Here is an 18,391-nt window from a genome sequence, read left to right on the forward strand (position 1 = left end):
GTGGGCTTGAAATGGACATCAGTTACAAGCTGGTTGCCTGAGATGGAGACTGAGAGGTCCAGGAAGGTGAGGGATGTGCTGGAGATGGCCCAGGTGAACTGAAGGTTGGGGTGGAAGGTGTTGGTGAAGTGGATGAACTGTTCGAGCTCCTCTGGGGAGCAAGAGGCGGCGCCGATACACTCATCAATGTACCAGAGGAAGAGGTGGGGTTTGGGGCCTGTGTAGGTGCGGAAGAGGGACTGTTCCTCGTAACCTACAAAGAGGCAGGCATAGCTGGGGCCCATGCGGGTGCCCATGGCCACCCCCTTAGTCTGTAGGAAGTGGGAGGAGTCAAAAGAGAAGTTGTTGAGTGTGAGGACGAGTTCAGCTAGGCGGATGAGAGTGTCGGTGGAGGAGGCCTGGTCGGGCCTGCGGGACAGGAAGAAGCGGAGGGCCTTGAGGTCATCTCCATGCGGAATGCAGGTGTACAGGGACTGGACGTCCATGGTGAATATGAGGTGTTGGGGGCCAGGTAATTGGAAGTCCTGGAGGAGGTGGAGGGCGTGTGTGGTGTCACGGACGTAGGTGGGGAGTTCCTGGACCAAAGGGGAGAAAATGGAGTCCAGATAGGTGGAGATGAGTTCGGTGGGGCAGGAGCAGGCTGAGACGATGGGTTCGCAACAAACAACTGCACCTCCCAGTCGCAAACCATTTCCACTCCCCCTCCCATTCTCTAGATGACATGTCCATCATGGGCCTCCTGCACTGCCACAATGACTCCACCCGAAGGTTGCAGGAACAGCAACTCATATTCCGCCTGGGAACCCTGCAGCCATATGGTATCAATGTGGACTTCACCAGTTTCAAAATCTCCCCTTCCCCTACTGCATCCCTAAACCAGCCCAGTTCGTCCCCTCCCCCCACTGCACCACACAACCAGCCCAGCTCTTCCCCTCCACCCACTGCATCCCAAAACCAGTCCAACCTGTCTCTGCCTCCCTAACCGGTTCTTCCTCTCACCCATCCCTTCCTCCCACCCCAAGCCGCACCCCCAGCTACCTACTAACCTCATCCCACCTCCTTGACCTGTCCGTCTTCCCTGGACTGACCTATCCCCTCCCTACCTCCCCACCTACACTCTCTCCACCTATCTTCTTTACTCTCCATCTTCGGTCCGCCTCCCCCTCTCTCCCTATTTATTCCAGTTCCCTCTCCGATGAAGGGTCTAGGCCCGAAACGTCAGCTTTTGTGCTCCTGAGATGCTGCTTGGCCTGCTGTGTTCATCCAGCCTCACATTTTATTATCTTGGAATTCTCCAGCATCTGCAGTTCCCATTATCTCTCTCCAAAGGTATTGTGATCAGTTTCTCAATTTCAATTATGAAGTTCTGCACTTTACTATCACTACACGTTACACACTACCAGTATATTTTATTTATCAATAGGGATAGATTTTCAATTTATTGCCTGTGCAGGGTACACAGAAGAAATTTGTTTGGTTACATAATTGGTGTGGGTTCTTGCTTGCTTAATTTCCTTCATTGTATCCGTCTAATTGTTAAAGATCAAATTCATCACGTGAAAACATTCTCCTGTTTTGAAGAACTCAAGGCAATCAACTGGATTCAAATACTTTACCTCAAATTCTAATTCAGATGAAATGGTCATGGTCATCATTAGGAAATCATGCAAGTATCTCAAGAAAAATTCTTGTCTCCATTCTTCACTGAGATTTAAAATGTACTTTCCAAATCCAGTTTTATTAAATATTTCATTCAGCTTGTGCTCACCTTGTCCTGTTTTATGAATTTGGGAAATAGAACAAGTCACAATTAATACTGAGGAATTCTCTCAAGACTTCAATCTGTTTAGTTCTGCAGTCTGATCTAATTTGCAACAGCAGAGATATAATGGCAGGTATTATAATAATAAACTAAAGGAGAAGGAGATTGACAAACGGAATCATGGTATCCATAGGCCTATTCCATTTCAATCTTGAGTCGATGTGAAGAATTTTTGTTCATGTGGTGCCTCATCCACACATACTGTATAAGTATTTCAAACTCCAGCTTCTTGGTCATTTTTTTGAAAAAAGCCATCAGCTGAGTAGCATTTGTTCTCACAAACCTAGATTAAAACATAGCTACGTTTTGAAAGATAAGCACTTAGTGCACTTTTGCAATAGTTGAGTGTTTGAATGTGAGATGAACAAGCTCGGTGACTGAGCTAATTATGCAGTATCAGATACTTAGGCTGGTAAACAGTTAATAGATGAAGTTGTTCCTTAGCTCATCGAGCCATTTGTTCCATGGTGTGCGGACGTTTCGCTACCATTCTAGGCAATATCATCAGTGCAATTTCTAATCGAAGCGTTGGTGTTCTGCTCTGTTCCAGATTTATACGATCCTCTGTTGTAATAGGTCTTGTCACTTCCGGTTCTGTTTTTTTTTAGCAGTGGTCTGTATAAAGGGTCTACTTCTGTGTGTTTGTTAATGGAGTCCCATGTTAAGAACCAGGCTTCCAGAATTCCCTTGCATGTCTGTTGTTTACTTGTCCCAATACAGTCACTTTGTTCCAGTCGAACTGATGGTCCTGATTGTCTGTGTGTATCAGGACAAGTGAATATTGGTCATTTTTTTTACTGCCAGCTGATGTTCATGTATCCCGGTCATCAGTTTAATCTCCGTTTGTCCAATGTAATGTCTATTGTACTCGCTGCATGGAATTCTGTACATCACCTTAGTCCTGCTTACTGTCAGTATGGATCTTTAGTCTTTGATAACATTCATCATATAAATTCATAATGGGGTCAAACAACGATGCTTCAGTTAGAGGTTGCACCAAAGATGTTGCCTAGGATGCTAACAAAATGTCTGCACACCCAGGAACAACCGGCTAGGTGAGCTAATGAACAACTACATCCACATCCCCAGCTACAAGTTTTCGCTAAGACCTTAAAGAGTTAATAGAATTCCGCTAGCAGGCTGAAGACTGATACTAGGCACAGGCAGGCAGAGCAAAGCAGTGTTAACTGTACCAAGCAATGAAAACTGAGCCTGCACTTCAGGAACATAGTAAACAATGAAGGAGTGAAATTGTCTATTGGGAAACAGGACAATAAAGACCTTTCAAGGTTAGAACTGCAAAGTCTCCTCGGTACGAAATTATGTTTTCTGGTGCTGCAACAAACAAAGTGATAAGGAACATTCTCACACTATCTTCCCAAACTCTCTTTGTTACCTACGAATGATGCCTGACTAGCACCTTGCTCATACTATCTTTCCACTTGTTACAGGCAGAAGTTCTAACCACTGTCGATGGTTAGAATACCTTGGGATTCCTGGCACTAGTGCCATTTTTAAAGGCTAGCTCTGCATCTGGTCAAGGACTGGCAGTCTGCAATTGTTTTGTATGGTTTCTAGAAACTGCTCCAGATGTATCGGGCAGAGATAAGTTGCATCCCATTTTCCAGACAGGGAACTGGAAGTCCCGATGGACAAGGTTTGCATTTGGTCATTGCCCAAAGGGTGTGCCTGGAGATGTTGGTGACTGCTACAGGGATGGAGGAGATCAGTAACCTGGAAGAGCAAAAGGTGCCCTGATATTGCCAGGTTACTGCTCTGACTTTCCTGTTGGGAATTGGCGCTATCTAGTTTTCATTACATAGGTGGGAGAATGGGAAACTGCACATCAATGAGGTGAGATGGTTTAATAGTTAATTAAGGCAATAGGCCTCTTGCTGCTAACCAGCAAGAATCTCATCTGCAGCAAAAACAGAACCTTTTGCTCATTCATGCCATCTCCATGATTTTTCAGGGAAAGGTGCACCTATTATGTGTGTGGGATGGTTATAAGTCGATAATGGGGTTTTAACGGTAAGCAATTGCTTTAAAGGATTTATTTGTTTTTGACTCAAGTTAAGGGTATAAAAAATTGATTGGATTAATGCTTTCTGTGATTCTGCAGCAGATTAGTCTATACCAAGGCTTGATTCAAAAAATAAATAGGACTAAAAAAGGACATTAAATAAAAGCAAAACACTGCAGATGCTTGATGCCTGGAACAATAACTGAAACATTTTCAGTTGGAGAAACTCAGTAGTTCTGGCAATATCTGTGAAGTGAGAAACAAGTTTCAAGACAAACACAACATTTCTTCAGAACATTCCAAAACAATGTTTTTTGTTGAATTCTTTGACTTGTAATAAAATCTGCATATTTAATATTGTGAGGTCTAGTGTTTTGAAAGGTCATGAAAAAATTATTTATTTCAAATTCTTTGGATATATCAGGGTTTTCTTTTTAAAGGGGTCACTGAAAAGTCACTTTGAACAGTGAATATTTTCTGAACAACTTTTTTGGAAACCATATGGTTTCAGTTAATTCTGGGAAAATACTTGGCTGAGTTTTATGACTGTTTTGTTTCAACACAGCTTTGGATGTCAGTTGGGGAAAAGCCTACTGAGGAAAGCTTGCCCAACTCAGATCTTTTCTGCTTCTGAAACACCTTTGCTGTGTGTGAAATTTCTTGAAGAGCATGTGAAAGACATCTCAATACAGTGTTTCCTGAATAAGTTTTGTCTGCCAAGACTCCAGAGATAATAGCTCATGTTGAATGACCTGTGTAAATGTGTCAAATTGAAATCTGAATATTCAACACCTTAAACATTTTCTAACTTCAAGAACTGAATATTTTATTAGCTAAAGATCTTTCTTTCTCATTCAAAACTAGTGTCTGCAGACAGGAATTCATTTCCTTCATCCTGAGTGTGTCAGTGTTTAAATCACAGAATCATAGAATCCCATAAGTGTGGAAACAGGCCATTCAGCCCAACAAGTCCACACTGACCTTCAGAGCATCCCACCCAGACCCATCCCCCTATAACCCACCTAATCTACATGCCCCTGAACACCATGGGCAATTTAGCATGGCCAATCCACCTATCCTGCACATCATGTAGAGACGGGGAGAATGAGCAAACTCCACACATACAGCCCCAGGCTGAAATTGAACTGAGGTCCCTGGTGTTGTAAGGCAGCAGTGCTAACCACTGAGCCACCAATGATAAACATTTATATTCCATATTACAAACTCTGTGAATGAACCAGTTTGGTATCTTTATCAAAGAAGTTTTATTTTACATTAAATCAGTAATTCCATGTTTATTAAAGAAATCTGATGAGTGGATTTTTTTCCCCATTCTTACTCTTCTGTAGGGAACATACACAACTGGCCATAATAGGTATTGCATAAAACAATCAAATTTATGTTGTGACCTGTGGAATAGTGGGACTAGAGACAGATCATGAACTCCTCCCATTTTGGTCTAATGCACGCAGTTCCAAAACAAAGCTTACTTAAATTTTAGGAGGATGTGTATTTTACCATCTGTTTCCTTATGCTGCTTATTCAATACTCAAGTGTGTTACTAGAATGACTTTACAAATTAAGGAAACTGGAAATATCAGTGTCAGTGTCAATCAATACAGAATAAGTTCAAATGCTACCTGAACTATGACTATACAACATCATGGCTGCATGTTTAGGTTTGAGTTTTGTTTTTTCTAGTAGCTGAAGGAGGAGGCATTTGTAATGAGTTAAGATTTCAATACATCATGAGTTCATGTAAAATTTAAAACATTCTTTAACTATCACATATTTCATTTCTGTCAGAAAATGTGCAGTCTTTATTTGAGCTCCCTATGAATTATCTATTTTTCATTAGATCACAGCATTATGTTAGTATTTTAACTATGTGATCATAGTAATCATCAAATACCTTCCATGTACTGGACCCGAATCCATAATTCATCCAAAAAGTCTTTTATTCTCCAACTGAAAGGTAGCATGTTACTAATTGCCAGTACATCCATCTTCATGTGGTTGTGGATAACAATCTCAGATTGTAAACTGCCAAATGTATAATAAACAGTTTTTAAAAATAACTACAGAAATTGTGAATGATTTTAAAGCATGATTCAATTTTTCAACCTGTAAGCAGAATGTAGGTGGGAAGGGTGAAGTTGACAATGGGGGCAAAATAAAACTGCTACCTTGGAAGTCTGTGGTGATGGTGTTAACAACAGAATAAGATCCTCCTCCATGTTTAGTCTTCTATCTTTTTATGTACAGTAAATACAGTCCTCACTAGTTAAGCCAGAAGTGCAGTTCCTCACTTCTGTCTTAAAATGGTCACTGCCTATACTGAGATTATGCTGAGATGCTTAAGGCTCTCCCACAACAAAGACACTCATTCTTCTAAAATCCAATGAGTACATTCACAGAATCCACTCAGCTCTCTTTACAAGAAAATTCAGCCATACCCCGGATCAACCTACTGAACATTTTCTGAACAGCCTTTAGTGCCTGTATATCTTTCTTAGATGAGGGGATCACTAATGGCATACAAGATGCTAGAGTTAACTTTACAATTTTCTGTCTCCTACAACAGGAAGCTGCAGCTACCAGAAAAGAACAGGTCATGAGGATTTCAAATGTTGGGTCAGGGCAGGCTATGAAGCAAGTGCAGGTAAATGGGATTTAGTATAGCTTGATGTTTGTGGGTCAACAAGACCTGGTGGCCCAAAAGGCCCATTTCTATGATCACAGAATCACAGAATCCCTACAGTGTGGAAATTGTTTGACTCTATGATCAAATGCAACTATAACACAGCTGGGTAGAAGGAGCTGACAAATTAGACACCCAATGTGCTCCTGGGCATCCAACAGTGCGATTTTATAACCAGTACAAGATCCTAAGAATTTTATTAGGGCTAAGCTCTTCCTTCCCATGTAAAGAACAAAGGTTCGCATTCAACACTCACTGAGATGATGCAGTGACAAACCCATAAAACCAAGATGATTTCAAGTTCAGAAATTGAACGCTAGGAAGTCAATGACTGATTAGGCTATTAGTCAGCAGTGGGAATTAATGCCTTATAGGTAAAAGATGCTGCACATATGCAATACCACAGTAGAGAAGGAGGATATCATATGTCATAAATAACAAAGAGAAGTCTTTCTAATGAAGACCACTGTACTTTGCAAAATACCTACCTGAGGATATTTCTGTTGTAAGGAATATCCAGCAGATTTGAGTCACTAAAAATGTCCAGCCAAAGTTTTCGTAAAATTTCAGGGGTATCATCAATTAACAAGTTTAGGTTATAGTCTCGGTCTATAATAGAAATAATCTGTGCCAGGAAAGGTGTCACTACTTTTTGAACTCGTTTCCAAAGAGTGTGTCTGTAAAGCAAAGTATTATTTTTAAATTGAGAAAACTTGAATGGAAAGCCAAGGCACATAGTGCAAGACAGCACACCTTTTTTTACTACAGGAAAAGGTAAGTCAATTGTTTCATGCAAGTAACTCTTTTAGGCAGACTTCACTACATCATTTAGTTATCCTGGTATGTAGCTGTTGGACCTCAAATATAAATTGTTCATTCGTGATTAAAATACAATACTATACCACCAATATTCAATTTTCTGGAAAAGATATTTTAGAGAGTGAAACTTCAACAATTTCTTTACTTTGCATTAAAACCAATTTTATTGAGCATTCTTGGAGGAAAGAACAGAGTAGAAGTACCTGAAGGTACCACCTTCCTGAAGTGCTTCAAGGTTTGAGGCTTCCCGCACCATCCACTCAGTTGCATTTACAGACTCCTCATCTCGCCTTAGCAGAAGAGAATGTAGCCTTTGCTTCGTCATTGAAAGGAACAAAGCTAAATTAAGGAAAAAAACAATATGGGGTTTGCTGATTTGACTGAAAACTATTGTTCTCTGTACAGCGCAGATACTTTCCAATTATTAAGATATTCACACGATCCATTTAAAAGAACAGTTTAAAGGGGTCTCCAAATGCTGAAATTGGATATTGCTTGCCTCCTGCCAGTGAAATACTTTAAGCTGTACATTTTACATTTAAACAAGTTAAGCAATGGCAGTTATTGAAAAAGTTTAAAACCCAATAGCTGCTCACAACTGTGATAATGGGAACTGCAGATGCTGGAGAATCAAAGACAATAAAATGTGAGGCTGGATGAACACAGCAGGCCCAGCAGCATCTCAGGAGCACAAAAGCTGACGTTTCGGGCCTAGACTCTTCATCAGAGAGGGGGATGGGGTGAGGGTTCTGGAATAAATAGGGAGAGATGGGGAGGCGGGCCGAAGATGGAGAGAAAAGAAGATAGGTGGAGAGGAGAGTATAGGTGGGGAGGGGATAGGTCAGTCCAGGGAAGACGGACAGGTCAAGGAGGTGGGATGAGGTGGTAGGTAGGAGATGGAGGTACGGCTTTGGGTGGGAGGAAGGGATGGGGTGAGAGGAAGAACAGGTTAGGGAAGCAGAGACAGGTTGGACTGGTTTTGGGATGCAGTGGGTGGAGGGGAAGAGCTGAGCTGGTTGTGTGGTGCAGTTGGGGGAGGAGACAAACTGGTCTGGTTTTGGGATGCGGTGGGGGAAGGGGAGATTTTGAAGCTGGTGAAGTCCACATTGATACCATTGGGCTGCAGGGTTCCCAAGCGGAATATGAGTTGCTGTTTCTGCAACCTTCGGGTGGCATCATTGTGGCACTGCAGGAGGCCCATGATGGACATGTCATCTAAAGAATGGGAGGGGGAGTGGAAATGGTTTGCGACTGGGAGGTGCTGTTCTTTATTGCGAACCGAGCGGAGGTGTTCTGCAAAGCGGTCCCCAAGCCTCCGCTTGGTTTCCCCAATGTAGAGTAAGCCACACCGGGTACAATGGATGCAGTATACCACATTAGCAGATGTGCAGGTGAACCTCTGCTTAATATGGAAAGTCATCTTGGGGCCTGGGATAGGGGTGAGGGAGAGGTGTGGGGGCAGGTGTAGCATTTCTTGCGGTTGCAGGGGAAGGTGCCGGGTGTGGTGGGCTTGGAGGGCAGTGTGGAGCGAACAAGGGAGTCACGGAGAGAGTGGTCTCTCCGGAAAGCAGACAAGGGTGGGGATGGAAAAATGTCTTGGGTGGTGGGGTCGGATTGTAGATGGTGGAAGTGTCGGAGGATGATGCGTTGTATCCGGAGATTGGTGGGGTGGTGTGTGAGAACGAGGGGGATCCTTTTTGGGCGGTTGAGGCGGGGGCGGGGTGTGAGGGATGTGTTGCGGGAAATGCGGGAGACGCGGTCAAGGGCGTTCTCGACCACTGTGGGGGAAAGTTGCGGTCCTTGAAGAACTTGGACATCTGGGATGTGCGAGAGTGGAATGCCTCATCGTGGGAGCAGATGCGGCGGAGGCGGAGGAATTGGGAATAGAGGATGGAATTTTTGCAGGAGGGTGGGTGGGAGGAGGTGTATTCTAGGTAGCTGTGGGAGTCGGTGGGCTGACATTACTTGCATTTGTAAATGGCAGAAAAATTTGATCCATGTAAAGCAGTTAACAAACCTTTGAATTCAATGTCTTCTGTTAACAGTGAAAGTAGGATTTCTACTCGCTTGGTGCTGCGACTAACACTTTGATGCTGATCCTTCAGCATGCTACCAGCAGGCTGCACACAGCTCCTTATGAGTGAAGTTGTATCCAAGATTTTTTCATTACCCTTTTCAGGGAAACCGTAAGAGTTATTCAAGTTTATATATTAAAAAAAACGTACAATGCAACAACAAGAAAGCATTGTGTCACGAAAGCAATGCTGGAACAGCTATATTTCCATTTACTGTTAGACCAGAAAACATGGGAGCAGAAATAGTCTATTCAACCCATCAAGTCTGCATTACCATGTAACAGGATCACAGCTGATTTGATAATCCTCAACTTCACTCTACTGCCTTTTCACGATAACCACAATTCCATTATTGAAAAACATGTCTACATCAACTTTGACTATACTTAATGTCCCAACCTAAGTAGCCCTCTCCTGTAAAAAATTCCACAGATTCACTACCCTCAGAGAAGAAGGTTCCTCTTCATTTGTCTTAACTTGGTGATCCCCTTATTCTGAGATTATGTCCTCTGGTCCAAAAGTGTCCACAAGAGAAAACAGGCTTGCAGCATCTCACGTGTTTTAATAACATCTCCTCTCATTCTTCCAAGCTCCAATGAATACAATCCCAATCCACTCAACCTCTCCTCAAAGAAAATCCCTTCATACCCATGATCGACCAAGGGAACCTTCTCGGGCCTGCGGCCAATAGCAACCTATCATTCCTTCTACATGGGAACCAAAATGGTTCCTAGTATCCCAGGTATGGTCTGACTTGCGCTTTGTTTAGTTTTAGCAAGACTTTCTTATTGTTATACTTCAATCCCTTTGAAATAAAGGCTGACAGTCCATTGGCCTTCGCTATTGCATAGTGAATTTGGATGCCAGCTTTTTATGTTTCATATACAAGGACTCCCTAAACTCGTTTATGCTTTAGCTTTCTACAGTTTTTTCTCCACTTAAGTAATAGTCAGCTCCCCTTTTCTTCCTGCCAAGTGAATAATCTCACATTTTCCCCACATTGCTTTTTGTAAGATAATGACAAGTTTATGTACATACACTTAACCTATGCAGACTGTCTATGTCATCCTCACTACTTGCCCAAGTAAGAGTATCCCAAGGTATTTAAGGTACTTTTCAATTTTAGGCTTTTGTTGAAATGTACAATATGTGGTACTGCAGGTACTACAAGTAGCATATTCAATGAGATACAGGATTTCAAATGAATTATAAAATACTTACAAAAAGGGATTCTGATACAGGCTCTTCAATCATCTCTTCGTGGTCCACAATCATGGCTATAACACAAAGAAATAATTGTTATGTATATTGGTATTACTTTCAGAACAGCCTCATTATCTTAGACTGTGTGCATAAATCCAGAATCTTTCCTCAAACTGGTTATGTGATCTCTCTGAAAATACAACATATTTTTCATTTCCATCCAGCCTGCTACTTGCAAATATGTTGTTGCTGCAATAGTCAATGTTTCTTGTCTTGAACAATGTCCTTTCTGAAAAGTTCACGACACGTATATATAGTCAAAGATATTAGAAATTTGTTTCTTAGACATTACATCTCCATAACAGGAATCATAGCAACAGCTGGGAGTAGGCATTCAATAATAAAGAAAAGACTGCATAAGCTTAAAATGATTACGTTGGATAAGTGTAAGCTGGATGACAGTATAGGTATTGACAAGATAAATATTAGAATGTTTAAGAGCAATTAACTGATCAGTAATTTGGGATTTTTGACGCTTAAATATTTAGATTGGCCAAGTGGTTTAGTGTTTTCTTTCTGTTTCTAGATGTTCCTGTGTTTATTTATAGACAAATATTCTGTGCCATTGCATTGATCAATGATCAATGCATTGATCACATCTAAAATTCTCCTAACACAAAAGATTAGGGCCATTAAAGGTGTTTCTCACCAATTAAAAACGGAGAGAAGGAGATAGAAACTATATTGGGACATGTACAGGTCACCTGTGATTGATCATGGCTCAGGGGTCTACATTGGAAAAATACATATTCAGGTATTACTATTTATTTCACCAAATCTGTTAAACTCAGCAATTCCAACATAGGCAACTTTTAACTTATCTGAGAATTAGATAAATTATCTAATAACCAATTGTCCCTGAATATGTAATATGTTCTTTTTATGGTACATTCCCCAAACATATTTATGAGGTCTGAATCTTATATGCTGAGTTGCACCGAGATTTTTGGAGGGCTTCTCGTTCTTAGTCCTGGTGACATTTTCACAATATCTTACCCACTTTTCTATCTACAATCTATTCAAATATCTTTGCTACTAAATAAGAAGCCACTAGGAAGTAGATCTACCAAACACGAGGAACAGCTTTCAAACTTTTCTTCGACTGCTTAATTTTTAAAACTTAAAATTAAATATCAATTAAATATTCACAAAGCTTACACTGCACCTATCCAAAGGGTGTCTGAAAAAAAGTTAAAAATATACATACGTTCGGGCTCCCCTGGGTCTTTGCCAAACAGCTGGCTAATAGTAACACCTTTGAAAGCAGTCACATCTGCAACCATGTCTTTGGACTTCCTGAGATCATCAATGTGAACTGACTGCCAGGGATCTAGTAATAAGACAGAAAAGTAATTTCAGCCTTACTTCAACACAACTTTTCAATCAAATGTACAGATGCACAAACTGGCCAAATTTTGATTAAATGTTACATATGCGCAATAGAGTGCACACAGACCGTGAATCAAATGTTTCATAACAATTTCACAGTAACTACTTCCATGTTGCAACCATTTGTTTAAAAATTATTAAGCAGGTATTAGGGACTTTGTAAGGTCCTACATCGAAGGTTATTGTGGAAAATAAATGTAAAAGGACTAACATATTACCATGAAAGGAAGATTGGCTTGCAGGTAGAAGAAGGTTATGCATAAATAGGTGTTTGTCTGAAGGGCATGATGTAAAGAGTTGAGTCTTGTAAGGGTCTATGCTGAAGCCTCGACTTTTTGCAATTTACATCAATGACTTAGATGAAGGGTGCAAAGGCACAGCACATTAACACATAGATGACATCAAGATAGATACGAAAGTATGTTGTGAAAAAGACAACATGAGATTGCATGCAGATATGGCCAGGTTGAGTGAGAGGTCAAGAAGTCTGGAAGGTGAAGTACAGTCTGTGAAAACATGCGTTATTCACCTTAACAGGAAGATTGAAAAAGTAGAGTGTTACCTAAATGGAGAACAACCTTGGAATTCGCAGAGGAATTTAAGTGTAATAGTGCATGACTCAGTAAAAGTAAGTATGCAGGTACAACATGTAATCAAGAAGGCTAATAGGATACAATCCTTTGAAGAAAGGAAGTTAACATAGAAGTAAGAATGTTATGCTTCAGTTTTATGAAGTATTGGTAAGACCACATCCTGAATACAATGTGCAGTTTTGGTTTCTTTATTTAAGGAAACGCTTAAAAAAATTAGAGGCAATTCAGAAGGTTTATGAGATTGATACTTAGAACAAGCGAGTTGGCTTATGAGGATGGGTTTGATACATTCGCATGTAGAAAAGTGAGGGGTAATTAGATTGAATTGTATAAAAGGTCCTGAACAGTCTTGACAAGGTAGACACGGAAAGGATATTGTCTCTTCTAGATCAGTACAGAACTAGTGTGCGCTGCTTCTAATTTAGGGGTCACCCTACAGGACGAAGATGAGAAGGATTTTTTTTCTCTTAGAGGATTGGTGCAACGTGGGAACACTGCCTCAGAATGCAGTGGAGGTAGGATCAATTGGATATTTTCAACGTGGAAGTAGAAGAATTCTTGACAATTAAGAGGATCAAAGGTAATTGGGAGTAGATAGGAATGTGGAATTTGAAACATAAACCAATCAACCATGATTTCACTTATTGGCAGAACATACTTGAATGGGGTAAATGGTTAATTTTTACTATTTTGTATATTTATGTGGCATTTAAACTCAGCAGTTCAGGAGTATCTGAAATTGCTAGCTTTTGCTGATTTTTTTTACTAAAACAATGAGTCTATCCAGCCAATAACTTAGCAACTAGCTGCAACATTTGTGCGTTTGAAAAGGGATCTAGAAAAGGAGAGAAAGCTCTTCTCCTGCCAATATTCCCCTCTGAAAAAAAACAAAAAATGTGGTTTACCAGCTGATTTATATTATCAGTTACTGAGAGCTCAAGGTTTGGAATGTAATATTCCTTTGCTTGGACAGAGCTCTAAGTTAACCTCCCGGAAAATAATCCATATTCTTTACCTCCATGAAATCCTACGTATGTTGATTCACCTTCCATTCTTGGCAACTTAGTGATGAAATACACATAGACTGTGCAATCATCACTTCTGCTTTTGTTGATTTCATTTATAGTTGAATACCTGCGCAAAGGACATAATGTTGTAGTATAACAAGTACAAAGTTAGTTCAGTGAATAATCTTCAATTCACTAAAATTTCCAGTGTTTCTGCAAGCACTGACTTTTATGTCAATGTCCCAACTTCCCTCACACCATTAAGTCATTGTTCTTATTCATCAGTTAGAGGTTTGTTTCATTCAGTTCTAATTAGCATTTTCCGTCATTTTTCACATAGTTTACAGTAGTTTGGAAATTTACAAGCTAAATATAACATATGTAAAGACAGAATTCACTTGTTTCAAAACAAACAAAAAAGATTATTAATAAAATTAGTCAAGTCAAATATTTTAATCACTTACATATGTGTAGAAAAATAACAAAAAAGAAATAGTTCTTTTAAAAAGTTTTGGAATGAAAAATAAAATTCACCCATCTTGGTTATCCTGAATTTCTTTATTATGAAACAACACCAACACAAAGTATTCTTAGCAAAAAACATTCATTCCAAACAGATACTGTGGTAAATTAATGGGAATGTATCTGCTCAGACATATTGTGGATGCAATCACAAAATATTTCATGAATTACCAACAATATGAAATTCTGCCACTCAGTGCCAGAAGACACAAATGTATTACACTTTGCAAGAAAATCATAGTTCCCATTGCTGAGTCCATTTTTATGAGGAAGATTTTTGTGAAAGTACAATTTTGATGAATTTGGACGCAGAATTGAACAATGCAGCGCGTCGTGAATTAAGAGATACGGATTAACGTGACAGACATTTTAGTCATTCCACAGTGAACAAGTAGTTTGCCTTTGCCAAACCTGTACCAAACTCTCTCCAGACAAAAACAGCCACATTAGCACACTGGAGGAGCAAATTATTGCAGATGCTAAAATCTGTACTGAAAACAACAAATCCTGGAGATCACAGCGGGTCAGACAGCATCCATGGAGACAAGAGCAAGCTAACATTTTGGGTCTAGATGACCCTTCATTGGAGTTTAGACTCAAAGTGTTTGTTTGCTCTCTCTCCATAGATACTGTCTGACCTGCTGTAATCTGCAGCATTTGTTGTTTTCTTCACATGAGCACACACTCTAGCTTTTGTTCATCTCTGCTCTTTTACTGCCTCACTACGATATGACATGTTCAGAACTGCCTTTTGTTTTCATTTTCCACCATATATTTGCTCAGCAGATCTTGTCTACCCATCTGCTTCCTTCCTTCCATTTCCTACTACAACAACTAAGCAACTTCCTTTGTGGCTCTTGCGCAGGCTGACATTGTGATTGGTTCTCCCTGTCAAAACCAGCATCAAAAAACTATCTTAAACCATTCCGTCCCTGCAAACTATCAAGCATCTCTAAGGTCACATTTCTATCCAAAAGTTCCGAAATATACTGCACACCCTCTTCAAATGAACTCTATTCTATAATCCTGTCCCTACATGACAGCCTAGATAGAAGCATAGAATTTTACAGCACAGAAGGAGACCATTCAACCCATTGTCTCTACTGGCTCCAGAAAGTGATACCCAGGTAGTCTGATTCTCCAGACCTACCCCCTGTAGCCCTCCATGTTCATCACTTTAATATGTAAATCCAGACCTCATTTGAAACCTTCTATGGAGTCCAACTCCATCACTCTCCCAGGCAGTGCAATTCCTAACAACTCTCTGAGTAAGGAAGCTTTTCCTCATCTCATTTCCCCAACTTTCCTGCTGACATATTGAAACTATGACCTTGTAGTCAGTGACATACCAAGTATTGGAAACAAAATATCCTTCTCTATTCTGTAAAGATTGTTCAGAATTTTGAAAATCTCAATAAGCTCATCTCTTAATCTCTGCGCCAAGAAGAACAAGCTGAATTTCCCTAATATTCCCACACATCTAAAATCCCTCATTCTTGGTATCATTCTAGTAAAACTCCTTTTCATACTTGCTTGGGATTTTGCAGCCTTCCTTAAATAAGATGCCAAGAATTGAACACAATACTCCAAATGTGGTCTGACAAATGATATGTAGAGGTGTAGCATCACTTCCTCGTTTTTATATGCTCTCTCTCTATTTATAAGCCCAAGATCAGCTGTTTCAGCTTGGCTACCTTCACAGAATTATGCACGTGAACTTCAAAGTCCCTCTGCCCCTTAACTATAGGGTTGAGGATAATCCAAAGAGATTCTAGAACACAGAACACTACAGCGCAGTACAGGCCCTTCAGCCCTCGATGTTGTGCTGACGTGTGAAACCAAACTGAAGCCCATCTAACCTACACTATTCCATTATTATCCATATGTTTATCCAATGACCATTTAAATGCCCTTAAACTTGGTGAGTCTACTACTGTTGCAGGCAGGGCATTCCATGCCCTTACTCTTCTACAAATACATTAAGGGCAAAATAACACCTACAGAAAGAATAGGGTCCCTTAAAGATCAATAAGGCCACCTATGTGTGGAACTGCAGGAGATGGGTGAAATATTAAATGAGTATTTTGCATCAGTGTTTGTTTCAGAAAAGGATATGGAAGCAAGAGCGTTTGGAGAAAGAAATAGTGATATTTTGAAAAGTGTCCATATAACAGAGGTGGTGGTATTGGACGTCTTACAACACATTAAAGTGTAAAAAACATCAGGACCTGATCAGGTGTATCCAAGAACTTTGTGGGAAGCTAGGGAAGTCATTGTTGTGCCTGTTGCTGAAATATTTGTATCATCAATAGCAGCAGGTAAGCTGCTGGAAGACTGGAGAGTGGCTAATGTGGTGGCATTATTTAAGAAAGGTGGTAAGGAAAAGCCTGAGAACTCTAGAACAGTCAGCCTGATGACAGTGGTAGGTAAGTTGTCAGAGGAGATTCTGAGGGACAAAATCTACATGCATTTGGAAAGGTAAGAACTGTTTAGGGAAAGTCAACATGGCTTTGTGCATGGGAAATCATGTCTCACTAACTTGATAGAATTTTTTGAAGAAGCAAAGAAGATTGTTGAAGGTAGAGTGGTGGATGTTGTCTGTATGACTTCATCAAGGCACTCAACAAAGTTCTGCATGGTAGATTGGTAGGCAAGTTTAGATCACATGCAATCCAGGGAAAGCTGGTCACTTAAATACAAAATTAACACAAAAGTAGGAAACAAAGAGTGATGGTAGAGAATTGTTTAGCAAACTGCCTGTGACCAGCAACCAAGCAGCAACTTAGGAGCAGGAAAGCTGACGTTTCGGGCCTAGACCCCATCTCTGATGAAGGGTTTAGGCCCGAAATGTCAGCTTTTGTGCTCCGAAGTTGCTGCTTGGCCTGCTGTGTTCATCCAGATCCACACCTTGTTATCTTGGATTCTCCAGCATCTGCAGTTCCTATTATCTCTGATGTAGTATGCCTGTCACCAGCAGTGTGCCACAACGTTCAGTGCTGGGTCCACTGCTTTTTGCCATTTATATAAAGGATTTGGATGTGAATATTGGAGGAATTGTTACTCTGTTGTAAACTGCTGATGTAGTGGATAGTGAAGAAGGCTATCTCAGAGTATCTCGGCCACATTTAGAGTGCTGCGTACAGTTCTGGTCGCCACATTACCAAAAGGGTGTGGATGCTTTGGAGAGGGTGCAGAGGACGTTCCCCAGGATGTTGCCTGGTATGGAGGGTGCTAGCTATGAAGAAAGGTTGAGTAGATTAGGATTACTTTCATTAGAAAGACGGAGATTGAGGGGACCCTGATTGAGGTCTACAAAATCATGAGGGGTATAGACAAGGTGGATAGCAAGAAGCTTTATCCCAGAGTGGGGGACTCAATTACGAGGGGTCATGAGCTCAAAGTGAGAGGAGGGAAGTTTATGGGAGATATGTGTGGAAAGTTCTTGACGCACAGGGTGGTGCGTGCCTGGAACGCTTTGCCAGCGGAGGTGGCAGATGCAGACACAATAGACAGGTACATGGATAGGCAGGGAGCAAAGGGATACAGACCCTTAGGAAACAAATGACACGTTTAGACAGAGGATCTCAATCGGCGCAGACTTGGAGGGCCGAAGGGCCTGTTTCTGTGCTGTAATTTTCTTTGTTCTTTGTTCGAGTGCAAAGAGTTAGCCAGAGGCTGCAGAGAGATAGAGGAAGTGAGAAAGGTACAAGCTGCTGACATCGCTGCCTGGGGAGACATTAGCCAGAGGCAGCAGAAAGACAGGGGGTTACACAGCCACTGATATTGCTAACAGGAGGTACTGAATGCAAAGGTGCTGACACGAAGAAAGAAGCAGCTTGTAAACTAAAAAATGACCTGCATCCAAGTGCTAATTGGAGCCGGTTTAAGCAGGTTTGAATTAACTAAATTCTTCAAAAAGTAAGAAGACGAAGTAACGCAAAAGCCTTATTTGGATGAGAAATAATGAGGTAATGCTATCTAGGACTCTGGGCCAGGGCCAGCAAGGACCAATAATAATTGAATTAGCCCGAGCCAACAGGAAGAAAACAGCATGACTTGAGAGAGACAAGAGAAAGAATTTTAAAAAAAAGATCCTTGGAGCATATAGTCAGCACAAACTCCAGAGACCAGCCATCACAGAGGCAGACCTTATATCAAGACATAGTGACCACATCAA

General features: G+C 40.8%; 1 protein-coding gene across 8 annotated transcripts in view; it reads right to left on the reverse strand.

Annotated features, from left to right (window-relative positions):
• The window catches only part of LOC125463570 (E3 ubiquitin-protein ligase rnf213-alpha-like), a 205,762-nt gene that overhangs the window by 67,086 nt on the left and 120,285 nt on the right, over nt 1-18,391 (reverse strand). For all 8 annotated transcript variants that reach the window (XM_048554962.2, XM_048554967.2, XM_048554969.2 and 5 more), the window contains 8 exons: nt 13,701-13,819; nt 11,911-12,033; nt 10,662-10,717; nt 9,383-9,536; nt 7,569-7,704; nt 7,035-7,223; nt 5,758-5,888; nt 1,617-1,774 (listed from right to left, as the gene is read on the reverse strand). In XM_048554962.2, coding sequence (XP_048410919.2) covers nt 1,617-1,774; nt 5,758-5,888; nt 7,035-7,223; nt 7,569-7,704; nt 9,383-9,536; nt 10,662-10,717; nt 11,911-12,033; nt 13,701-13,819 — 1,066 coding nt within the window. The remainder of the gene's footprint in view (nt 1-1,616; nt 1,775-5,757; nt 5,889-7,034; nt 7,224-7,568; nt 7,705-9,382; nt 9,537-10,661; nt 10,718-11,910; nt 12,034-13,700; nt 13,820-18,391) is intronic.

The sequence above is a fragment of the Stegostoma tigrinum genome, chromosome 22, assembly GCF_030684315.1.
Source record: "Stegostoma tigrinum isolate sSteTig4 chromosome 22, sSteTig4.hap1, whole genome shotgun sequence".
NCBI lineage: Eukaryota > Metazoa > Chordata > Chondrichthyes > Orectolobiformes > Stegostomatidae > Stegostoma > Stegostoma tigrinum.